The sequence below is a fragment of the Chiloscyllium plagiosum genome, chromosome 13 (genome assembly GCF_004010195.1).
Source record: "Chiloscyllium plagiosum isolate BGI_BamShark_2017 chromosome 13, ASM401019v2, whole genome shotgun sequence".
NCBI lineage: Eukaryota > Metazoa > Chordata > Chondrichthyes > Orectolobiformes > Hemiscylliidae > Chiloscyllium > Chiloscyllium plagiosum.
This window is the reverse complement of record NC_057722.1, coordinates 57,504,383-57,529,104: the sequence shown is the minus strand read 5'-3', so window position 1 is coordinate 57,529,104 and position 24,722 is coordinate 57,504,383. Positions and strand designations below refer to the sequence as shown.

The 24,722-nt window shown below is 40.0% G+C and overlaps 1 protein-coding gene across 2 annotated transcripts in view; it reads left to right on the top strand.

The window, feature by feature from the left end:
* The window catches only part of masp1 (MBL associated serine protease 1), a 133,359-nt gene that overhangs the window by 70,458 nt on the left and 38,179 nt on the right, over positions 1 to 24,722 (top strand). The window contains exons 7-11 of one of the 2 annotated variants that reach the window (XM_043702532.1): positions 2,503 to 2,621; positions 11,634 to 11,712; positions 12,160 to 12,297; positions 13,080 to 13,154; positions 18,834 to 23,434. In XM_043702532.1, coding sequence (XP_043558467.1) covers positions 2,503 to 2,621; positions 11,634 to 11,712; positions 12,160 to 12,297; positions 13,080 to 13,154; positions 18,834 to 19,693 — 1,271 coding nt within the window. In that variant the 3' untranslated portion in view covers positions 19,694 to 23,434. Of the gene's footprint in view, positions 1 to 2,502; positions 2,622 to 11,633; positions 11,713 to 12,159; positions 12,298 to 13,079; positions 13,155 to 18,833; positions 23,435 to 24,722 lie in introns of those variants that run through there. The other variant, XM_043702533.1, reaches the window with a different exon arrangement.

Here is a 24,722-nt window from a genome sequence, read left to right as displayed (position 1 = left end):
TAATTAGTATCCTGTTCCTGCCTTATCTCCATAACCCTTGATTCCACTATCTTTGAGAGCTCTATCCAACTCTTTCTTAAATGAATCCAGAGAGTGGGCCTCCACTGCCCCCCTGTGGCAGAGCATTCCACACAGCCACCACTCTCTGGGTGAAGACGTTTCTCCTCATCTCTGTCCTAAATGGTCTACCCTGTATTTTTAAGCTGTGTCTTCTGGTTCGGCACTCACCCATCAGTGGAAATATGTTTCCTGCTGCCAGAGTGTCCAATCATTTCATAATCTTATACGTCTCTTCAGTCTTTCAGTGTAAGGTAATTCCGCCATTCTAGGAATTGACCTCGTGTACCTACGCTGCATTCCCTCAATAGCCAGAATGTCTTTTCTCAAATTTGGAGACCAGACCTGCACACAGTACTCCAGGTGTGGTCTCACCAGGGCCCTGTACAGCTGCAGAAGCAGCTCTTTGCTTCTATACTCAATTCCTCTTGTTATGAAGGCCAGCATGCTATTAGCCTTCTTCACTACCTGCTGTACCTGCATGCTTGCCTTCATTGACTGGTGTACAAGAACACCCAGATCTCTCTGTACTGTCCCTTTACATAAATTGATTCCATTGAGGCAGTAGTCTGCCTTCCTGTTCTTGCTACCAAAGTGGATAACCATACATTTATCCACATTAAACTGCATCTGCCATGCATCTGCCCACTCACCTAACTTGTCCAGGTCACCCTGTAATCTCCTAACATCCTCATCACTTTTCACCCTGCCTCCCAGCTTTGTATCATCAGCAAATTTGCTAATGTTATTGCTGATACCATCTTCCTCTCACTATAAATGATTACATTTGAAATGCTGGCAGATGGGATTAGATTTATTTCCGATTTATGGTCAGCATGGACGATTTGGATTTAAGGGTCTGTTTCCATGCTGTATGTTTCTATTATTCTATCATTATTATTATCTTTCCTAATTATTCGCTGTAACTATATACTGACCTTTCGTGATTCATGCACCAGGACATCCTCTGCATCTCAGAGCTCTGCAATTGCTCAGCATTTAGATAAATTTTAGATAAATACAGATTTAGATAAAAAACATCTTAAAATAAAATACATATTGAGAGGGAGGAAGTTTTAGTGGTTTTAGCGTTTTGGAAGTAGGGATAAATCAGGGAACCATAGGCCCATTAGTCTAACACCTCTGGTAAGGAAACTATTGGCAAAAGGTTTTGAGGAACAGAATTATCTTCACTTGAAGAGGCAAAGGACGAATCAAAGTTAGTCAGCATAGCTTTGGAAGGGGAAAAACATGTCTACCAAATATGTTTGAAGAGGTGATCAGCTGTTTAGATGAGGGTAGTGCAACTGCATGGACTTCATGAAAGCTTTAGACAAAGTTACACAGGGAAACTGGTTCAGAAGTTATGCACCCATAAGATCCAGGGCAGTTTGATAAATTAGATCCAAAATTGGCTTAGTGACAGGATGCAGATGATGATGGTTGAAGGATGCTTTTTGACTGGATGTCTATGTCCAGTGACTTACTGCTGGCTTTGGTGCTGTGTCTCTTGCTGTTTATTGCCTACATTAACGATCTAGACATGAATGTAGGAAGTATGATCAGTAAGTTCACAGATGACATGAAAATTGGTGATGGTGATAAATAAAAAGGAGGAAAGCCTTAGCCTACAGGTTAATATAGATGGACTGGTCAGATGGCTAAACAATGACAAATGGAATTTAATCCTGAAAGTTGTGAAGAGATATGCATTTTGGGAGGACTAAAAAGGGAATGCACATTGAATAGTATAACCCTTGGAAGTTCAGACAATCAGAGAGGTCTTACTGTGCCTATCCATAGATCACTGAAAGCAATAGGACAGCTAGATAAGGTGGTTACGAAGGTATATGGGATACTTGCCTTGAATAGTCAAGAAGCTTGGAAGTTATTATGAAACTTTATATAACATTAGGTGGGTCGCAATGGAGTAGTGTGCATTTCTGGTTGCCACACTATAGGAAGGACATGATTACACTGGAGAGGACGGAGAAGAGATTCACCAGGAAGTTGAAAAGTTGTTTCCACAGATTGGGGAATGTAGAATACAGGGACTTAGTCTCAAGATAAGGGGCCGATCATTTAGGACCGAGATGAGGATAACCCTTTCATACAAAAGATTGTGAATCTTTGGATTTCTCCACCGCTGAGGCTGGGGATGCTCTGTCATTGCAAATATTTAAAGCTGAGATAGACTTTTGTCTCTTAGGACATTGGGGATATGGGGAGGAGGTGAGAAAGGGGAGTTGAAGACCAAGATCAGCAATGATCATATAGATTTAACGAACAAACACAATGAACTGAATGGTCTACTCCTATTTACATTTCTTATGTTCTTATGTGAAAGACTCTTACTCTGTGACAGTTGAGGATGATTCTCAATATGGCTGGGAAATGAGGAAAATGTCCTTGATTGTACATAAATATCTCTTTGTGTTTTTGTAGGCACTCCATGTCCTATTGTACATCCTCCTGCCAATGGTACAATTGAACCTGTCCAGGAGCAATATTCATTCAAAGATCAGGTCCAGATCAGATGTAACACTGGATTTAAATTTGTCAAGGTACTTTACATAGAAGTTTTGGTTGTTTTGAAATCAATTTGGCATCATTATTCTCATCAGTTGGTAGTTTTGTTGTCTTATTCTTGCAGTCTTCAAATTTTAAACTAATCTTAACTTTAAAATCAGCCCTGATGAAATGTGTTTGGTAACACTGAAACTGGCCTGGCTGTCCAGCAGGTTTAGAGGTTTATTCCCTTATTGTCTCCTTCCATCTCACTTTAAAATTGATAGCTAGGGTCAGTGTCGAGTAATACATTTTTGGAGCATTCTGTCACACATGCCCCTCATATGGAAATGAATTGGTGATTAATTTCAAGGGAATCTGTGTCACACATTGTAAGGCAATAACTAACAGACAACAGTGAAACTTTATACCATTTTGAACCCCAGCCTTTCAGAGATTCATCTGACACAACCAACAACTTCCTAAAATCCAAATCTCTGAGAATGAGTGAACAGATTGCATTTTTGCACTTTCTTGTTTCATGTCTTACAACTTCAAGCCATAGAAATGTACAGCACAGAGACTATTCTTCCCATCAAATGTGAAGTCCTTTGTAAAAAAGAGAATCCAATCAGCCTACATCACATTGTTCAGAATACACTTCTGCTGTTTATCTAACTCTCTTTTAAAGTCCATCTTTGAATCTTTATTTTCCAACTCAGGCTATGCATTCCAAATCATAACCAGTCACTACAGAAATTAATATGTTCTCCAGACATTGTGTATGGTTATTTGATAATTCTTTTAAATCTGCGTCTTTGATTCCTGAATCTCTTTCTATTGTCTACAGTTTTTATTTAGTCTGTTTCAAATTGTCATCAGTTTGAATATCACAATCAAATGTCCTCTGGGTCTTCTCTATCCATGGAGGAGAGCACCAATTTCACTTGTTTCTCCTAAAATCAGAAATCCCTCATCCCTGACACTATTTTAAAATATTTTCTGTACTCTTTACAAACGATCAATCATTTGTCTTAAGGAAGACAATGTGCGAGATAGCTAGGAGAGAGCGCCATCTGACAACAACCAGAATCTTGTGTTGTGACATTATGACACTGAGCTCTTGTGAATTTTAAAATGCCTTCTCACTCTGTTGTTGACACAGTCTTGTCCCAGTCAGTTCTAACAGCATCACGACTATGATACTGAAGTGTATAGACACAGAAACTCAGTGAAATCCAAAGGTATACAATGATCTGCAAGATTGATTGGGTACCGAACTTGGCTATCAGAGTTCTCCAGATATCAGTGACTACAGCAATAAAGCTAATGCCAAAGCGAAGACAGAAATACTGTAGTAACATTAATCTTGGAAAGCAAATTTACATGCATAAACGGCTGTAGAATTGGCTGAGAAGCTAGTTAACACTAACAAAAGACATTTCCTTCTCTGCTGCCAAATGAACAAAATGGTCATGATGTGGAGGAGTCCGTGTTGGACTGGGGTGGACAAAGTTAAAAATCACACAACACCAGGTTATAGTCCAACAGATTTATTTGGAAGCACGAGCTTTTGTTGTGCTGCTTCTTCATCAGGTGGTTGTGGAGCAGAATCAGAAGACACAGAATTTATAGCAACAGGATTGCAGTGTCATGGAATGTAATATTAAACAAATTTAGCTTAAGCCTTTCATCTTTTAGAATGATCATGTTAGTTTCAGGTCCTTCATGTGAAAATCCCAGAACTTTTTAAAGTTACATCCCCAAGATAGCATTAACAATAGGTGCCATCCCAGCTCAATGCATTGAAGGTGTGAGGTTAAAGTCTGTCCATGTCCCAATGTTAGGTCAGACTGATTCTGTTTCTAAAGTGGGATTTACAGAAGTTTACATGGGGTTATGCAGTTTTTGAGCAAAATAAAATGTAATTCTGCAAGTACAAATTCACCCCACAATCTTATACATGTGTGCGTGCAGGGGAGACCAAGTGAATGTGCGCATGTGAGTGTGTGTGTGTGTGTGGGGGAGATGAGTGTCTGTGAGAGAGTGTGTGTATGTGTATGTACCATGTTTCGGGCATCATTGCCTGCAGCATATGAGATAGACAACGCTGACCGACATACACTGCAAGACGTGTCAGAGTGTCGACATGGATACTACCATTACACATGGGGACACCACCCACCATGTATGCAGCAGGTACACGTGTGACTCGGCCAGCGCTGTCTATCTCATATGTTGCAGGCAAGGATGCCCTGAGGCATGGTACATTGGCGAGACCGAGCAGAAGCTACAGCAACGGATGAATGGACACCGCACAACAATCACCAGCCAAGTGTGTTCCCTCCTAGTCAGGGAAAACTTCAGCAGTCCAGCACATTCGACCTTGGACCTTCAGGTGACCATCCTCCAAGGTGGACTTCGGGACAGGCAACAACACAAAATGGCCAGAGGCTGATATCCAAGTTCGGTACCCATGGGATGGCCTCAAATGGGAATTTGGGTTCATGTCACACTAAATGTGTCCCCACTGCACTATACACTCTCTCACACAGACACGTACACAGCGCACATGCACACACGTGCACACACACATGCGTACATACACAGACATACCTAAAAACCCACCCACTCACACAGACCCTCTGTCATACTTCTCGCATCCGCTCACATGTACTCCCCCCACATTCACAGCCACACACGCACCCTCTCATACACTTATACCCCATTACACTCACACGCATACAAATACACATACTCTCTCACAAACACTCACACACCCACTTGATCTCCCCTGCAGGTACACACATTTAAACTTGTGGGGTGAATTTGTACTTGCAGAACTATATTTTATTTTGCTCAAAAACTGTATAAATCCATGTAAACTTCTGTAAATACCACTTTAGAAATAGAATCAGTCTGACCTAACAATTGGGACACAGACAGGCTTTAACCTCACACCTTCAATGCATTATCAGAGCTGAGGCAGCACCTATTGTTAATGCTATCTTGAGAATGTAACTTTAAAACCTTTCTGGGATTTTCATATGAAGGACCGGAAACTAACATGATCATTCTAAAAGATGAAAGACTTAAGCTAAATTTGTTTAATATTACACTCCGTAACACTGCAATCCTATTGCTATAAATTCTGTCTTCTGATTCTGCTCCACAATCACCTGATGAAGAAGCAGCATATCAAAAGCTAGTGCTTCCAAATAAACCTGTTGGACTATAACCTGGTGTTGTGTGATTTTTAACTGATGAAAATGGTGTAATTTTAGAAGGTCGATAGGCAGAAAAAGGAGCTTTACTCTGTATTAAATCCTGTACTAATCCTATTGTGAGAGTTTGATGGAAGGTTTATTTCAATCTAACCCTGTGCTGTAACTCTCTTGGGAGTGTTTGATGGGATGTGGATCTCCCTGCATCTGAGGGTAGTACAGGCAGAAACCATCCTAACATTTTAGAAGTATTTAGATGTGCACGTGTGATGCCAAAGTAGACAAGGCCATGGGTCAAGTGCTGGTAAAAGAGATTCGAATAACTAGGTGCTTGTTTTTGACCAAGCAGACATGATAGACCTGAGGGCTTTTCTCTACGCTGTACACCTCTTTGACTTTGACTTTGTGTTTGATGGAGACAGATGAATCAAAGGGAGCTTCACTCTGTATCTAATCCCAAGCTGTATCGGTTCTGGGAGTGTTTGATAAGGACAGTGTAGAGGAAACACTACTCTGTATTTTACCCTTGCTGTACCCGTCTTGGGAGCATTGGGGGGGGCAGAGTAGAGGGAACATTGCACTATATGTAAACTGTACAAAGAATGGAGGCAGCACAAAAAAGGTAGGTTGAAAATTAAAGGAATGGCCAACTGTACGTGGGTAATGATAACTACAGGTTGAGAGAAACAAATAGTACGCTTCTTTTAATACTAGATGAGATCTGAACGATCATGAAAAATGATCTTGATTCTGGAGGTCGAGATGTAAAGTAAGTTTGAATGGAGCTAAGAAATAGCAAGACAAAGAAGTAATTGGAGGGAGTGGCTATGGGTCCCCTGACAGTAATTACATTGTTTCAGTATATACAATAAGAAATAATGACAGTTTGTGGAAATAATACTGTAATGTTACCAAGTCAAATTATTCAATGAAGACTTGAGGATGGCTTAGGAAAGTGTATTCGAGACAGTTTCTTAAAATAATACATTGTGGAACCAGCCATGGAATAGGCAACTGTAGATCTGGAAAGGTGTAATGAAATATGATTAATTGATGATCTTATAGATTGGGGAAGAGTGATTAATAACATGAGGAATTTCACATTCAGTTTGAGAATGAGAAATTTGGATGTGAAACCAGCGTCTTAAACATAAATAAAATTATGAAGAAAGATATAGTTAAAGTAGACAGGGAGACTTGATTAAAAGGTAAAAGAGCAGATCAGCAGAGACAGATCTTTCAGGAGATATTTCACAATTGCCAGCAAAGATATATTCCATTGAGAAAGTATCAACAAGATGAATGAAACATCCTTGACCAACAAAGACAGCTGACAAGGAGTGTTAAACTAAACAAAAGACAGACATTACCATGCAGATTAGGGGTTCGCCTGAGGGTTGGGAACATTTCATAAACCAAAAAAAAAGGAACAATTAAACATAGAAAGATATAAAATAGGAGCAGAAGTAGAAGATTTGGCCGTTTCAATCTGCTCTTCAATCTGGCTATTAATCCAAATCAGTACCTTGTTCCTGCTTTCTCCCCATACCCCTTGATCCCTTTAACCCCTAAACACTATACATAATTCCCTCTTGAAAAACTCAATGTTTCAAGCACTTTCTCCATTTCTTAGAGGGTGAGACTGGGTAATTAACAATATGAAACACAGTGATGGCAAAGACATGGAACAAAAGTGAGCAATGTTCTGGTATCTCAACTGTTTCCAATTTCTGTAAATGACTTGGGTGAAGGAATGGAAGGAATGGTTGCCAAATTTGCTGATGACGCAAAGAAAGGTAGGAAAGCAAGTTGTGGAAAGAACTTATTAGTATGTTTTTCTAAACTGTTTTCAGTGAGTAGGCAAAGATGCGGCAAATAATATATAATATAGGAAAATGTAATAGTGTCCACTTTGGCAGGAAGAATAAAGTAATTAGGAAAGCTAATAGAATGTAATGATTTTTTGCGAAGAGAATTGAATACAAAATTAGGGAAGTTACGCTTCAGTGAAACAGAACACTGCTGAAATCACATCTGGAGTACTAAGCACAATATTGGTCACTTTATAAGGTGGAGGAGCTTGAGGGTCATTTGGAAATTGGCAGTTACGATGTAGTGGGGATAACTGAGACATGGCTTCAAGTGGACAGGGCCTGGGAAATGAATATTCAAGGCTATACGTGCAATCGTAAGGACAGACTGACTGGCAGAGGGGGTGGGGTGGACCTGTTGGTAAGGAATGATATTCAGTCCCTTGCACGGGGGGACCTAGAGTCAGGGGATGTGGAGTCAGTATGGCTAGAGCTGAGAAATTCTAATGGGAGTTATCTACAGGCCACCTAACAGTAGCCTGGATGTAGTGTGTAAGTTGAATAAGGAGCTGAAATTGGCCTATTGCAAAGATATTACTACAGTTGTTATGGGGGATTTCAACATGCAGGTAGACTGGGAGAATCAGGATGGTACTGGACCCCAAGAAAGGGAGTTTGTGGAGTGCCACCGAGATGGATTCTTAGAACAGCTTGTGCTGGAGCCTACCAGGGAGAAAGCAATTCTGGATCTGGTGTTGTGCAACAAACCGGATTTAATCAGGGACCTCGAAGTAAAGGAGCCATTAGGAGGTAGTGACCACAATACAATAAGCTTTAATCTGCAGTTTGAAAGGGAGAGGGTAGAATCGGAAGTGACAATATTTCAGTTGAATAAGGGGAACTATGGAGCTATGAGGGAGGAGCTGGCCAAAGTTCAATGGTGCAATACCCTAGCAGGGATGGCAGTGGAACAACAATGGCAGATATTTCTGGGTATAATGCAGAAGATGCAGGATCAGTTCATTCCAAAAAGGAAGAAAGATCCTAAGGGGAGGCAAGGGTGGCCGTGGCTGACGAGGGAAGTTAAGGACCAAATAAAGACAAAGGGAAAAAGTATAACATAGCAAAGATGAGTGGGCTGTCGGAGGACTGGGAAGCTTTTAAAGAACAACAGAGGATAATTAAAAAGGAAATACATAAAGAAAAAATAAGGTACGAAGGTAAACTGGCCAAAAATATAAAGGAAGATAGTAAAGGCTTTTTTAGGTATGTGTAAAGAAAAAAAATGGTTAAGACTAAAATTGCGCCCTTGAAGACAGAAACGAGTGAATTTATTACAGGAACAAAGAAATGACAGAAGAGTTGAATTGGTACTTTAGATCTGTCTTCACTGGGGAAGACACGAGCAATCTCCCAGATGTAATAGTGGCTGAAGGACCTGAACTGAAAGGAATTTATATTAGGCAGGAAATGATGTTGGAGAGACTGATAGTCCTGAAGGCTGATAAATCCCTGGGACCTGATGGTCTGCATCCCAGTGTACTGAAGGAGGTGGCTCTAGAAATCGTGGATGCGTTGGTGATCATTTTCCAAAGTTTCTATAGATTCAGGATCAGTTCCTACGGATTGGAGGGTGGCTAATGTTGTCCCACTTTTTAAGAAAGGAGGGAGAGAGAAAACAGAGAATTAGAGACTAGTTAGTCTGACCTCAGTGGTGGGAAAAATGCTGGAGTCAATTATAAAGGATGAAATTACGACAATCTGGATAGCAGTAACAGGATAGGTCGGAGTCAGCATGGATTTATGAAGGGGAAATCCTGCTTGACTAATTTTTGAGGATGTAACTCTGAAGATGGACAAGGGAGATCCAGTGGATGTAGTATACCTGGACTTTCAGAAAGCCTTTGATAAAGTCCCACATAGGAGGTTAGTGAGCAAACTGAGGGCACATGGTATTAGGGGCAAAATACTGACATGGATTGAAAATTGGTTGGCTGACAGGAAACAAAGAGTTGTGATAAACGGCTCCCTTTCAGAATGGCAGGCAGTGACCAGTGGTGTGCTGCAGGGATCAGTGCTGAGACCGCGGCTTTTTACAATGTACATCAATGATCTAGATGAAGGTATTAAAAGTAATATTAGCAAACTTGCTGATGACACAAAGCTGGGTAGCAGGGTGAAATGTGAGGAGTATGTTAGGAGAATACAGGGTGTCCTGGACAGGCTAGGTGAGTGGACGGATGCATGGCAGATGCAGTTTAATGTGGATAAATGTGTGGTTATCCACTTTTGTGGCAAGAACAGGAAGGCAGATTACTACCTAAATGGAATCAATTTAGGTAAAGGGGCAGTACAATGAGATCTAGGTGTTCTTGTCCATCAGTCAATGAAAGCAAGCATGCAGGTACAGCAGGCAGTGAAGAAAGCTAATAACAAGAGGAATTGAGTATAGAAGCAAAGAGGTCCTTCTGCAGCTGTACAGGGCCCTGGTGAGATCGCACCTGGAATATTGTGCGCAGTTTTGGTCTCCAAATTTGAGGAAAGACATTCTGGCTATTGAGGGAGTGCAGCGTCGGTTCATGAGGTCAATTCCCAGAATGGCGGGACTATCTTACGCTGAAAGATTGGAGTGATTGGGCTTGTATACGCTTGAGTTTAGAAGCCTGAGAGGGGATCTGATTGAGACGTATAAGATTATGAAAGGATTGGACACTCTGGAGGCAGGAAGCATGTTTCTGTTGATGGGTGAGTCCCGAACCAGAGGACAGAGTTTAAAAATAAGGGGTAGGCCACTTAGAACAGAGTTGAGGAGAAACTACTTCACCCAGAGAGTGGTAGGTGTATGGAATGCTCTGCCCCAGAAGGCTGTGGAGGCCAAGTCTCTGGATACTTTTAAGAAAGAGTTGGATAGAACTCTTAAGGATAGTGGAATCAAGGGTTATGGGGATAAGGCAGGAACAGGATACTGATTGAGGATGATCAGCCATGGTCATAATGAATGGTGGTGCTGGCTCGAAGGGCAGAATGGCCTACTCCTGCACCTATTGTCTATTGTCTATTATTGTCTATTGTCTTTTGCCTATTGTCTATTTAAGGAAGAATGTAAAAGCATTGCAGGGAGTTCAGAGAAGGTTGACTAGACTGATACTTGCAATGGGTAGGTTGCCTAATGTGGAAAGGATAGAGATGCAAGTCTTTTATCTGCTGGAGTTTAAAAGAGGAAAAGGTGACTGGATTGAAACATACAAAGTTTTGATAGTCGTAACAAGGTAGATGTGGAGAAAATGATTCTTCTTTATGAGAGAACCTAGAACTGGAGTCACTATTTAGCAATCAAGGTAATCCATTTAAAATGGAAATTAAGTGAAATTTATTTTCTCAAGTGAGTAGGGAATCTTTGAAACTTCCTTCCTGAAAAGTTGTTGGATTTAGAGTCCTTAAATCTTTTTAAAGCAGACGTCGATAGATTTTCTTTAAGCCGGGGGTGAAAGGTTACCAGGTCGGGAGGAATGTGGATTTGAGGATACAATCACGTCAGCCATGATTTTATTGAATGCCGGAGAAGACTCAAGGGGATGAATAGCCTTCTCATATACCTGATTTATATGTATGTAAGTAAAGACTCCTTCTGCTCCCACATGTGGATGCAACAGAATCTAGAATATCACTTCAAACAACAATATGAAAGTTCTTTCCTGTGTCTTGGCTAATATTTATCCATCAATTATCATCATCACAGGAATAACAGATAAAGTGGTCACTATTTCATTGGCCTTAGTAAGATTTTGCTGAGTGCAAATTGACTGCCAATTCACAAATGTTTTAACAGTAAATATACTGCATAACTACATCATTGGCCATAAAATGCATTTAGATTTCCGGAGATTTTACAACGTGATGTATAAATGCAACTCGATCTTTCTTTTCACAAACAGATGCTGCCTGCCTATTCTCCAGAATATTGAATTAAACAATGTAGTGTTGATAAGTTGTTCCTGATGACATTTTTAACATCGTGTTTGATGGTTTTCAGGGTGGTGACGAGGTGGAAGCTTATCAGATTGAATGCCAGAAATCTGGAACATGGAGTAGCAGTATACCTACATGCAAGGGTAAGATAAAATCATACAGAATTACTGTAAACATCTTGAAACAGAGATGTACAGATATGAAATAGCATCAGTTACCCTTTCATGTTCAACCAGGACATCAATGCACAAGTTCCTCCACAAAATCTGAACCATTTTCAGTTGCTTCATCAATGACCTTACTTTCATCATAAGGTCAAATGAGGATGTTGACTCATGTTTCTACAAAGTTCAGCACTATTCACAATTCCTCAGATGCTGAGGAATTGTGAATAGTGAAGGAGTCCATACCCAAATTTAGTTAAGCCACATTTGGAATATTGCCACACTACCAGAAGGATGTGGAGACTTTGGAGAGGCAGAAATAGTTTACAAGGGTGTTGCCTGATTTGGAAGGTATTAGCTATGAGGAGAGATTGCCATTCTCTAAGTTTTTGTAAGTGTCAAGAATGTAGTCTTCTATATTTTCAGTTATCGATTGTGGGGCACCCCGAGCACTAGAGGACGGATTCATTACTTTCCACACCACAGACAATCTAACACTGTTCGGGAGTCACATTGAATATTCATGTCATGCCTTATATTACCGGATGGAGACAGAATTGAACAGTAAGTGGATCAGTTTTCACTCAAATGAATAAAATATTGATCGCTTATTGGAAAAAGTAGGACACATCAACCCACACTGCAGGCAGAGGATTGTATAATTGACAACCTCTCTCAAACCCATAGGCATTCAAACTGAGTTCTCTTTTATACCAGGGAATATTACAAACAGAAACAAATTCTGTCTGTCTGCATCACTGGGTTCTTTACATAACTCATCTTGCTGTGTGGGATTGGACTTGGGGAGGGGGGAGTGGCAGATATTCAAGGATACAGGGAGCAAATGGAAAATGGAATTAGACTGGTTGGGATGTGGGGAATTAGGTGAGAGTGTGTTAGACTGATACTGAAGTGTGAGAAGAGTGATGGAAGAGTGAGATTAGCCTGTAAGTGATATTAAAGAGTCCAGGGAGTGAGTGGAGAATAGAATTAGACTCGGGTTATTAAAGGGTGCGGAAAGTGAAGGAAGAGTAGAATAACATTGCGTAACATTTGAAACCATACACAGATGCAAGGACAATGCGGTTAGATTGGATGGCATTTTATAAGAGGCAGAGAATGTGAGATAGAGTGGGATTAGATTGGGTGGGATAATAAAGGATGCAGGAAGTGAGAGCAGAGTGTAAATAGATTGAGTGGTATAATGACAAAATATGATTGAATAAATTGTCTGGTGTGTTTTAGAGATTTCTTGCCACTTAAATCAGAACAGTATTCCTGCACATCCGGTTTTCACATCATTTTCTATCTTCTCACTGACAAATGGAATCATTGTACTTTACCAGCTACGTACACCTGTATGGAGAATGGGTTTTGGGTCAATGATGAGCTGGGCACAGATCTCCCTACCTGTCAGCCAGGTAAGACTGAAGAGCTAGATGTTGATTTGGAGGTTGGTGTGTTGTGTGTGTGTGTGTGTGTGTGTGTGTGTGTGTGTGTGTGTGTGTGTGTGTGTGTGTGTGTATATCACACGATCATATCACTATCACAGGCAAAAACATTGAATGTTTCCAAGAATGTGTTGGATATACTGTAGTTCTTATAGCTAAAGAGATCAAAGGGTATGTGGAGAAAGCAGAAACGCTGCTGAGTTGGATGGTCAGCCAAGATCATATTGATTGATGGAGCAGGCACAAAAGGCCAAATGGCCTAGTCATGCTCCTATTTTCTATATTTCAAAGATTCTAAGAACTGCTTTCTCACTTTTACAGACAGCAGAAATAGACAGATAGGCTGAGCCTCTCACTGTTATAAACAGCAGAGCCAAACACACAGCCCCTTTATTTTAGACCATAAGACCATAAGACATAGGAGTGGAAGTAAGGCTATTCAGCCCATCGAGTCCACTCTGCCATTCAATCATGGCTGATGGGCATTTCAACTCCACTTACCCGCATTCTCCCCGTAGCCCTTAATTCCTTGTGACATCAAGAATTTATCAATTTCTGCCTTGAAGACATTTAGCTTCCCAGCCTCCACTGCACTCTGTGGCAATGAACTCCACAGGCCCACCACTCTCTGGCTGAAGAAATGTCTCCGCATTTCTGTTCTGAATTTACCCCCTCTAATTCTAAGGCTGTGTCCACGGGTCCTAGTCTACTCAACTAACATAAACAATTTCCTAGCATCTACCCTCTCCAAGCCATGTATTATCTTGTAAGTTTCTATTAGATCTCTCCTTAATCTTCTAAATTCCAATGAATATAATCCCAGGATCCTCAGCCGTTCCTCATATGTTAGACCAACCATTCCAGGGATCACTTTCACTCCAAAACAGAAGGCTTTCATTTTGAAAAGCATGAGGTGTGTTTCCTGTTGGTATGAAAGCAATTTTAAAAAGGTAAATGCCAGACTGTCTTTGATTTAAACCTATAGTATCATTTATTTCTGATTCCAGAGTGGTCTTATATAATTACATGCACGCCACACATACAGACGAATATTACAGTAAAAGCAAAATCATGCAGCGAAATGTTAAAACTAAATATCATAGAATATATCATTAAATATCATTAAAGATCAGAATCCAAATGATGGAGTTGGAATCTGTAGTGTTACTTCAAAGTTGTGGGAAGGTAACAAGTTGAGATAATAGTTGCTGGTAATGTTCTTGGACAGAGGATCAATTAAATTTTCAGCTGAATTCGTAATCCCTCTGAAGCAGGAATTGAGGCTCTAACCTTCAGACAGGTCTTGCTGTTAGCCTGATATCTGCTGCTTTCTTGATGCTGGTGGCATCAAACTGCTTTAAAGGTTCAGAATGTGTGTTTGAAGTCTCCAGAATTCTAAATGAGTTCAATCACATTAGTTGGCCATGAACAGACGTTGGTGGTCATTAGTGAGCTGTTTATTTTAATGAAGGAGTTCCCCTGCTCAAATCTATTGAAATCATGTCAGCAGCTGGTTAGACATTTTCAGCAGCTTTTGTGGGCACAATGACCAGGCTTCTGAGCGACTTTGTTGTGAAGTTTTGCAGCCTTTCTATACAGTAACAGGTGAGAAATTCCACAAACATCATGAGTCTAGCTATGTCTCACTGAAAACCAATGACCGATGCTTCTAGAAATTGATCATTTTGTACGTTGTGTAATTTGTAGCAGCCATTGTTAAAAGACCAGTAAAGTCATCTTTCAAAACAAAAAGAAAGTATAATACTTTAATTTTCTTTTAGACATGACAATCATCCCCTATTCCAGGAGCTTTTATGTGACATCAAATGCCTTTTGGAAATCCAACAGCACTCCATTTCCTGGCACCTAATTATTAATGCCACATTGTTACATATGCAGAAAGAGGCCACTCAGTTCATCACGTCTGTGCTGGTTCTCAGAATGATCATCTCACCCAGTCACATTCTCTCACCTGCTCCTGGCAACAGTGCACTTTCTCCCTTTTCAAATAACCATCTAATTCCCTTTCGTATGTCCCAATTGAACCTGCTTCTGCCAGGTATTAGGCTGTGCATTCCAGACCTGAACTATTCACTGCGTTAGAAAGAGCTTCTTCACCATTGCTTCTTTCACCAATTACTGTAAATCAATGTCATCTGATTCTCAATCCTTTCACCAAGGAGAACAGTCTCTCTTGTCTCCTGTACTATCTGAGTTGTAATTGCACTGGAGAGGACAAAAAGGAAATTCAGATTGGAGGGTTAAAAAAGATGTGAGGAAAAGTGGTTTTACCAGAGGGTGTGGGAATCTGGAACTCACAGCCTGTAAGGGTATTAGAGACAGAAAATGTTATAACACTTAAGAAGTTGAAGTGCCAAGGCATACATGGATATGGGATAGGTACTAGAAAATGAGATGAGAATAGTAAGATGCTTGTTTTTGACTGGTGCAGACTCAATAGGCTGAAGGCATTTTTCTGTGCTATAGTCTGCAATTATTACATAAGCTTTGTTACATCCTTACCACAAATTGGCTGTCTACAGACCTCAAAAGCATCCTGAGACTAACAGTTGCTTGTTCCTGAGCTCTGGCCAAATTGATGCTGTCCTTGGAGTCTCTGAAACATCCTCTTCCTGTAGCACAGCATTGTTCTCCCTAAAATATATTGCCATCCTCCATCAGTTCTTTCCTTCTCTATTTTTTTCTGAACACCTTGCACCCAGGTATATTTAACAGCCAGTCTTGCCCTTCCTTGAGCCAAGTATCACCAGGTCATACTTCCCTTGGGCAATTTGTGCCTATCATATTTCTAATATTTAATGCATTCATATACTTGGACGTGGAAATCTGATTTTGGGCTTCATTCCTTTCTCCCTTACTCTGACTTCATCAATTTACTTACTGTATTCACTGCTGGTGCCCATTGCATCTCGTAAGTGTTGTGTGAACCTGATATTCTGCTCTAATATTCTGTCTTGGTCCCCAAACTTTGCCAGGTTAATTTAAAGCCTTTCCAACCACAATAGCACCTCATATTGCAAAACACTCTCCTATAAGGGGAATTACACTTTCCGCAGCTACCTGATCAAGCCACCTAAGAATCCTGTATATCTCAATAAAGTCATCTCTCATTCTTCAAAGATCCAGTGGGTACAGGTCCAACCTTCTCAACCTCTCATCATAAGACAGTCACCCCAGATCTGGATCAAGCTAGTGAACTCTCTCTACACTGCCTTCAATGTCAGTATATCTTTTCTCAGATGAGGGGCCCAAAACCTTTCACAGTATCCAAGGTATATTTTAACTAATGCCTTGTGTAGTTTTAATAAGGTTTCATTCTTTTTTATATTCTATTCCCTTTGAAACAAAGACCAATAATCCATATGACTTCCTATTAACTGCTGTTGACTGCACATGGAACCCCCAAAATCTCCTATCTGAATTATTCTGCAGTCCTTCTCAATTTAAGTAATATTCAGCTCCTCTGTTCTTCCTGCCAAAGTAATATTTCATACCTCTCCAGGAAACATTCCCTCTTAGCTGCTTGGCTGCATGCACAACAGCTGCTCTGATGCTCCGCACAGGGTGATTGGTATTGACGCCAATCACGGTACTGATTTACAGATATACAAGTCACTGTCATACATGGGCCTCTGAGGTCTAAGAGGCAGTAAGAAAATTAGAGGGAACACTGTCTTGAGGACCATAGTTTATAGTTGGGCAATAAATCCTGAACTAGCCAATAAATAACACCCACATCACCTGAACAAATGAACAATAAAAAAATCTACTGGCTCTCCATTATTTATTCTTCAATTACATCCTCAAAAATTTATATCAGGTTTGTCAAAAATGATTTCCCTTTCATAAATCCATGTTGACCCTGCCCAGTCCTACCATTATTTTCAAAGTATCCTGTTAGCTTCATATTCTACATTCACTTCAACTGATGCTATGTCAACAGGTTTGTAGTTCCTGATTTTCTCTCTTCCTCCTTTCTTAAGTAGGTGGAGTTACATTTACCACAATTTAATCTGCTGTTTATATTCCAAATACTCAGGTAATGCACTAGAAATCAAGTCCTGCTATTCCTGGAGTCATCACAAAAGTTGAAGTTATTTTAAAATAGTCGAAGTTCCCCAATGTACCTGATGTTCAAACCTTGTTTGATGGAAAGCATGGACCAGATTTCTGTACTTTGCGAAAATTTGAATGACTATTTATTACAAGTAATAAGACTATAGTTTAATAGTTTAAAAGTAGTCATTAAAATATTAACCACACCAAAGTAGATTATGGACATATCAAAATAGGTTACAGACAGGGCAAAAAAAAACTAGAAAGGCAATTCTGTAATTTTTGTTACCAGGTTCTGATCCCCAGCACATAGTTTACTTGTCTTTCTCCAAATGCTTCCAATGCACAAAGTGATCAATTCACTCTGACTTCATTTAAAATTTATTACTTACAACAACTGTTGCAGGAAATGTAAACTGGTTTTCTTCACATTTACGGTAAGTTTTAACTGCACAGAACAGAGAGACCACTCGCAAGATGATGACGAACAGAACATTTCTCTCTCTGCAACTTATTCCAAGCTTCAAACTGTTCAGTTACCTGAGAACCAGTCAGTCAGTCAGCAAGAAGGTCTCTGTCATTAATAACTTGGGACTAGTCTATAGAATACTGAACTTCTTGTTGCCTGCGAAAGCTGTATCTGTACACCCCTGTGCTCAAGTCTGCAACTCAAACTTCAATTATTGCTTGTTCTCTCTGTTGTTTACAGTGCTTGCCATGGATGTCAGGTTACTTGCTTTACAAAGCAGCACCCATCCTCTCATGCATTAGTTTTAAAACAGTTATTTCTTATTTCAGCCCACAGTTTTCTTTAGAAAACACACACAAAGTAAAATGACATGGTCTTTACACAAAGTGTACAAAATTTTGTAAGATGACCATCAATGCATCCATTATCTCCACAGCCACCTCTTTAACACTCTGGGATGTAGATCATCAGGTTCAGAAGATTTATTCTCATTGGTTCCCAGTAACTTATCTTGTATTACTTCTTTGCTAACTATAATATCTTACAGTTCCTATTTTATACTAGTCTCAAGAATCTCCATTATTTCTGGGAAGTTTTTAATATTTTGCTCCATGAGGATAAATATAAATTGTTACTTTAGTTTTTTTTGCCATTTCCTTATTTTCCATCATAAACTCCTGATTCTGGTTGTAATATATTCGAATTTGTTTTTGCTAATTCTTCCTTTTTACATACCTTTACAGTCCATTTTTACATCATTCATTAATTTACTCTCATATTCTACTTTTGCTTTCTTTATCTTTCTCTTGGTCATCGTTCATAACAATCCAAAATGCTCCCTATCGTCAGCTTTAACACTTGTCTTTCTCAATTTTATATGCCTCTTCCTTCGATATAATACAAGCTTTTTTTTGTTAGCCATGGTTAAACACTTTGCTTGCTGAGAATTTATGCATGAAAGCAAGTTATTTTTGTTGCATACCATAAAACACTGGACTGTAATATGCATCTGACAATTTCACAGAAATGAACTTCTATCTCCCCTATTTGCACGATTATTTAACTGCATTTACTGTTGTGTTTTTTTTATTTGTTAATGATAGTCTGTGGAAGGCCAGCTCGATCCCTGCCACCACTCAACAAGCGGATTATTGGAGGGCGGACTGCACTCCCGGGACTCTTCCCCTGGCAGTTATTGATGGTGGTGGAGGACATGAGCCGAGTCCCAAAGGACAAGTGGTTTGGCAGTGGAGCTTTGCTCTCCAGCACCTGGGTATTGACTGCAGCTCATGTATTACGCTCGCAGAGATGGGATACCATCACCTTTGTTCCAAGTGAATATGTCACTATCTACCTGGGGCTGCATGATGTTCGGCAGATGGAAGCTGCTGTGAAGAGAACTGTTGAAAAAATCATTCTTCACAAAGCATTTGATCCCAGAACTTACAATAATGACATTGCTTTAGTGAAGATGAAGGACAAAGTCACTATGAATGTCTTTGTGATGCCATTATGTCTCCCCAGTCTTCAGGAGGTGGAAGAACCACAGCCAAATACTCTGGGATTAGTGGCTGGCTGGGGCATTACCAACCCGAACCTGACCATGGATGACGCCACTGATGGTGACCATGCAACACTGTCAAATATCTTACAGTATGTGAAGCTTCCAGTTACGCTCCAGACTGAGTGTAAAAGCAGCTATGAGTCACGTTCTGACAGCTACAATGTGACAGATAATATGTTCTGCGCTGGTTTTTATGAAGGTGGCAAGGACACATGTTTAGGTGACAGTGGAGGGGCGTTCATTACATATGACTCAGTCACACAGAGCTGGGTTGCTCAAGGACTGGTATCTTGGGGTGGGCCTGAGAAATGTGGCAGTAAACGAGTATATGGAGTTTACACCAAGATTTCCAAGTATGGAAGGTGGCTGGCAGACAAAATGAACAATTCCTCAGACTAATGCAGAATGTACATGAACTGCACCCTCAGAAATATCAAATATTTCTTTTCCAAAGAAGGAGTCTGCTACATTAATGTGGACTGGGTTTGTGTTTTGTGTGATATATATGGACTGCATTTGGGCTCTGTGTAATTTATATCTGCTTTGATATGGCTCTGTGTGAACTATATACACTGGGTCTGGGTTCTGTCTGATTTAAAGGGGCTGGATCTGGGTTCGATATGATAAAAACGGACTGGTTCTGAGTTCTCTGGGATTGATAGGGGCTGGATCTGAGCTAAGAGTGATTCATATGAACTTTGGCTGGGCTCTGAATGAACTTTATGGATTAGATTTGGACTGTGTGATTTACAGGGACTGGATCTAGGCTGTATGTGACATATATAGACTGGGCCTGAGCTTTGTGATTTACAAGGATTTTTGACTGGGCTCTGTGTGATTTTCCTATGGAGTGTGTCTTGGCAATGTGTGAGTTTTATGGACTGGATCCAGTTGCCTTATGATTGAAGTTCACAATATATTGAATGTGACAGGGCAAGGTGGTTAAGTGAAGTTATGGTTACTTGTCTTTGTAAGTAGAGGTACTGAACTTACTGAAACTCTGAAAATGCCTAGTTAGACCCACCAATAATATTATGTCCAATTCTGGCATTGGACTTGCAGAAGACAAGATATTTCAGGAAACATGGACCAAATGGCTTTCTCCCGCTGTCCACACCTGTCAGAATTTTATATGTTTCACTGAGATCTTCTCTCATTCTTAATAAATTCCACTGAATATAGGCCCACTGAACCTAATCAAAATTGCCATTCCAGGAATCAGTCTGATGAAACTTTGCAGCACTCCCTCTCTGACAAGACATATTTTCTGAGCTAAGGAGATCGCTGCACAATATACATCAGGTGTGGTTTCATCAAGGCCCTGTTTTGCTGCAGTAACACATCCTTACTCGTGTATTCAAACCATCTTGCAACAAAGGCCAATATAGCACCTGCCTTCCCTGTTTGTTGCAGCTGCATGCTTGCTTTCAGTGACTGATGTAGTATCAACTTTTAATGACGCCAGTTTGAAACTATTACGATTATTAACTTCTTTCGGTAACTATGGTTAGGCCATTTTGCCTATAGTGTTATTTTACCAAAGGAGTATATAACTACTGCAATGCATGCATTGTTCCTTAAATATTAACCATGGTTAAGCCCTTTAATGACATTACTCAACCTATCACAGCCAACTCACTCCTCATGTCTTCATAGTTTCCTTTGTTTAGATTTAGGGCCCTGCTTTTGATCAGAGCACTTCACATTCTACCTTAAGAAGAATTCTCTCATGTTATGGTTATCTTTCCTTCTCACAGCAAGATTTATTTATTAACCCATTCATATTGCACAAAATCAAATCTAGAATAGCCTGAACCTAAATTTGTTTGTCAAGATCTGGTCTAAAAGAAATTTTGTACACAACTCGAGGAATTAATTTGTCACAGTATCATTGACAATGTGGTGTACCCAGTCTATTTTTACATTAAAATCACCCATGATTACTGTTGCATCCATCTCTAACTTCCTGTTTAATGCCATACCACAACTCACCACTACTGTTTGGAGAGCTACAGGCAACTCTACATTTCACCCCTTGTTGCATTTTAGGTCCATTCAGACTGATTTCACATCTGGATTTCTTGTACCAATATCCTTCTGTATTTTTGCACTAACAATACCATCCATCTCCTTTTCCTTTTTGCCTGTCCTTCCTAAAGATTAAATACTCTTGGAAGTTAATTTCTCAGCCTTGGATACCAGGCAGTCGTGTCTTTGTAAAAGTAATTATGCTGTTAATTCATCTGCTTTATTGTGAATGTTTCATTATTCAGACAGTATCTTTAGACTTGTTTTGGTTTCTTTTAACATCTATTGTGTACGATGGTCCTATTTGTTGCTATGGCCCTTATTTCCTTTGCTATCTAGTTTTGCTTTCCAATTACTCTTGTCTCGCTGCTTAGTTTTTTTTTTGCCCACTATGGTTTAAATCCTTCTCCACTGAACTAAGAAATGCCTCTACGTTCAGTTGCAGACATTATAAGAAACTAGGATGGTTCCCCTTTGGAACAGGCGAAATGAAGCTCTTCAAAATGATGATGGATCTTGATGCAGCAAATGGTAACTAAAGGTTATAAACTGAAAATAATTGGAAAAGGAGAGTAAATGTGGAGAAGTTTTTTAACATAGAGGGTTGTTAAAATCTAGAATGAGAAGGATGGTTACATAAGATGACATAGCAACACTCAAAAGATATTTGAGTATGTATTTGAGGAAGACAACAGAGTTTTGCAAAGACACCAGTGGTATCTGGTGATGGTTTAACCTAAAGACCACCACATCCCAGGCAAAGGGAGAGATTGAAAAGGAGGGAACTTTTTGGTAACCTCAGTCAACATGAAAATTGAACATGTACTGTTGGCATCACTCCACATCGCAAACCAGCTGTCCATCCAACTGAGCTAACTGATGCCCTCCCACACCACACCACTGTTGAAGAGCCATGACAGGATTGGCAACCTAAATGATCTGCTTATGTTCTGTGAGATTTGACAATTCTGGTTTGAGTTAAGAGTAGGATGTATTTGAAAATATTTGGACATTGGCTGATAAACATAGAATGTGCAGCAGCAAAGCAACATGAACCTCTAGATACCAAATACCCAAAACATGAACCCAAGTCCTGAAGTCACAAAATAGCGGATGTTGTAGAGGAATGTGGAAAGTGAAGAGGACTGCTTCAAAAAAAGTTAGGAGAGTGAAGAAAGGACATAATACCTCATTAACATTAAGAAAAATCCAAAGTGTTTATAAGAATATTAGGAGCAAGAGAATAAACAGGGGAGAAAAGGGCCCATTAGGGATCATGGTGGCCATCTGCATGTAAACCAAAGACATTACTGAGGCTTTTGATAAATACTTTGAATCTGTATTTACTATAGAGAAGGATAGCATAGATGTAGAAATCAGAGAGTGCCTGTGATATACTTGGATGAATTAGTATTTTGAGAGCAGAGATATTAATTTATTTACCAAGTTTGAAAGTAGATAAATCGCCAGGCCCAGATGAGGTGTATCTCAGGCTGGTTTGGGAGGCAAAGGACATTGCAGGGATTCTGACATTAATCTTTTTAAGTCCTATCTGATCACAGGATGCGTGCTAGCGGATTGCAGAGTAGTTAATGTGGTAGTATTATTCAAGAAGTGTGATAGGAATAAGCTAGAAAACTACAAGTCTGTCAGTTTGATATCTGTGGTAGTGAAACTATTGGAAAAATGTTAAGTATAAAATTAGGGAAATCTTACTCCAAATGCACAGGGAATTTATGAGATCTTACATGGACTTTTGGCCTCTTTACTTAAGCAGGGTTATATTTATACTTAAAGCAGTTCAGAAAAGGTGCCCAAGGCTGATTAAGGCATTACTTGTGAGGAAAACATGGGTTACACCCTGATCCTATTCTAGTAAATCTCCTCTGCAACATCTCTAATTTCCTGAAGTGCCTGAATTTAGTGAAATGCCTAATCAGTGATTTTTAAAAGCTAAGCATAACTTCCTTCTTTTGGACTCTGTGTTAGCTCAGTTGGCTAGATGGATAAAGTGTGGTGCAAAATAAAGGTAAAAAACACAAAATACCAGGTTATAGTACAACAGGTTTATTTGGAAGAACTAGCTTTCAGAGCACTGCTCCTTCACCACGTGGCTGTGGAGCAGGATCATAAGACACAGAATTCATAGCAAAAGATCACAGGGTCATGCAACTGAAACGATACATTGAACAAACCAAGATTGCTGTAAATCTTTCATCTTTTAGAATGGGTTGTAGGTTTCATTAATATGTAAATCCCAGAACTTCTTTTAAGTCATATTCTTGAGAGATAACTTAAGGTTTTATATTGAAAAAATGACATTTCAGCTGTTTACATTGGGGAGACCAAACGTAAACTGAGGGAACAGTTAGCCGGGCATTACAGCCGGGTCCCCAGGGGCCAACCAGATCTCCCAGTCACCGCCCATTTCAATTTCCCTTCGCACTCCCTTTCCGACATGACTATCCTTGGCCACCTCCATTGGCATAACGAACCAAACCACGAATTGGAAGAACAACTCCTTATCTTCCACCGGGGCAGCCTACAGACTGGAGGACTCAACATTAAGTTCTCTAATTTCAAATAACCTCCCTTCCCTACTCCCGACTCGTTTCCCAGTCCCTCCCCTTCCCTTCCACTCCTCCCAGCCATCTACCGGATTCATTCCTCCCATTGACCAACCCTCGACCTGTGTTCACCTATCCCTACTTCACCACCCTGCCCCTGCCATCCCCTTTATCTGCAGCTCCCCCTGCAACCACTCCCAATTCTGAGGAAGGGTTATTCCCAAAACATCAACTTCCACACTCCTGATGCTGACTGGCTTGCTGTGTTCTTCCAGCCTCCTGCTTGTCTACCTTGAATTCCAGCATCTGCAGTTTTTTTTTATCTTGAACTAGGATCATGTTGAATGGCAGAGCAAGCTCAAAAAGCTGAATGGCCTTTGCCATTCCTAGTTTCCATGTGTGTCTCGGGTGATCAAAACCAAGGATCCTGTAAGATATTTTATTAAATCATCTGTCCTGGTACCTACAAAGATCAATCTGTATACCCGAGTTCTCACTTTTCAAGTATACCCTCCCCCCTCCACCGAAAACTAGATCATTTCACTCTCCATTTTTCCTACACATTTCATTTTTCCATGTTCAACTTTACCGCTCTTGTGTCTGTTTAAGTAATTGAAATGGCCTGAAGTCTGTCACTGTCCTACCTCTACTACATTTATGATACTTTAGTGAAGTGAAAATTTTGAAGTTATTCTTTGTATCACCTTTGGGTTTTCTTTTATGTTAGATTTTAACTCGTTCTCTTCATCCAAATTTCTCTTGGGGCTACTTTATTATGAGACTGACAATTACCACAAACTGTGTTTTTTATCTCATTTTAATAGAATCCATAC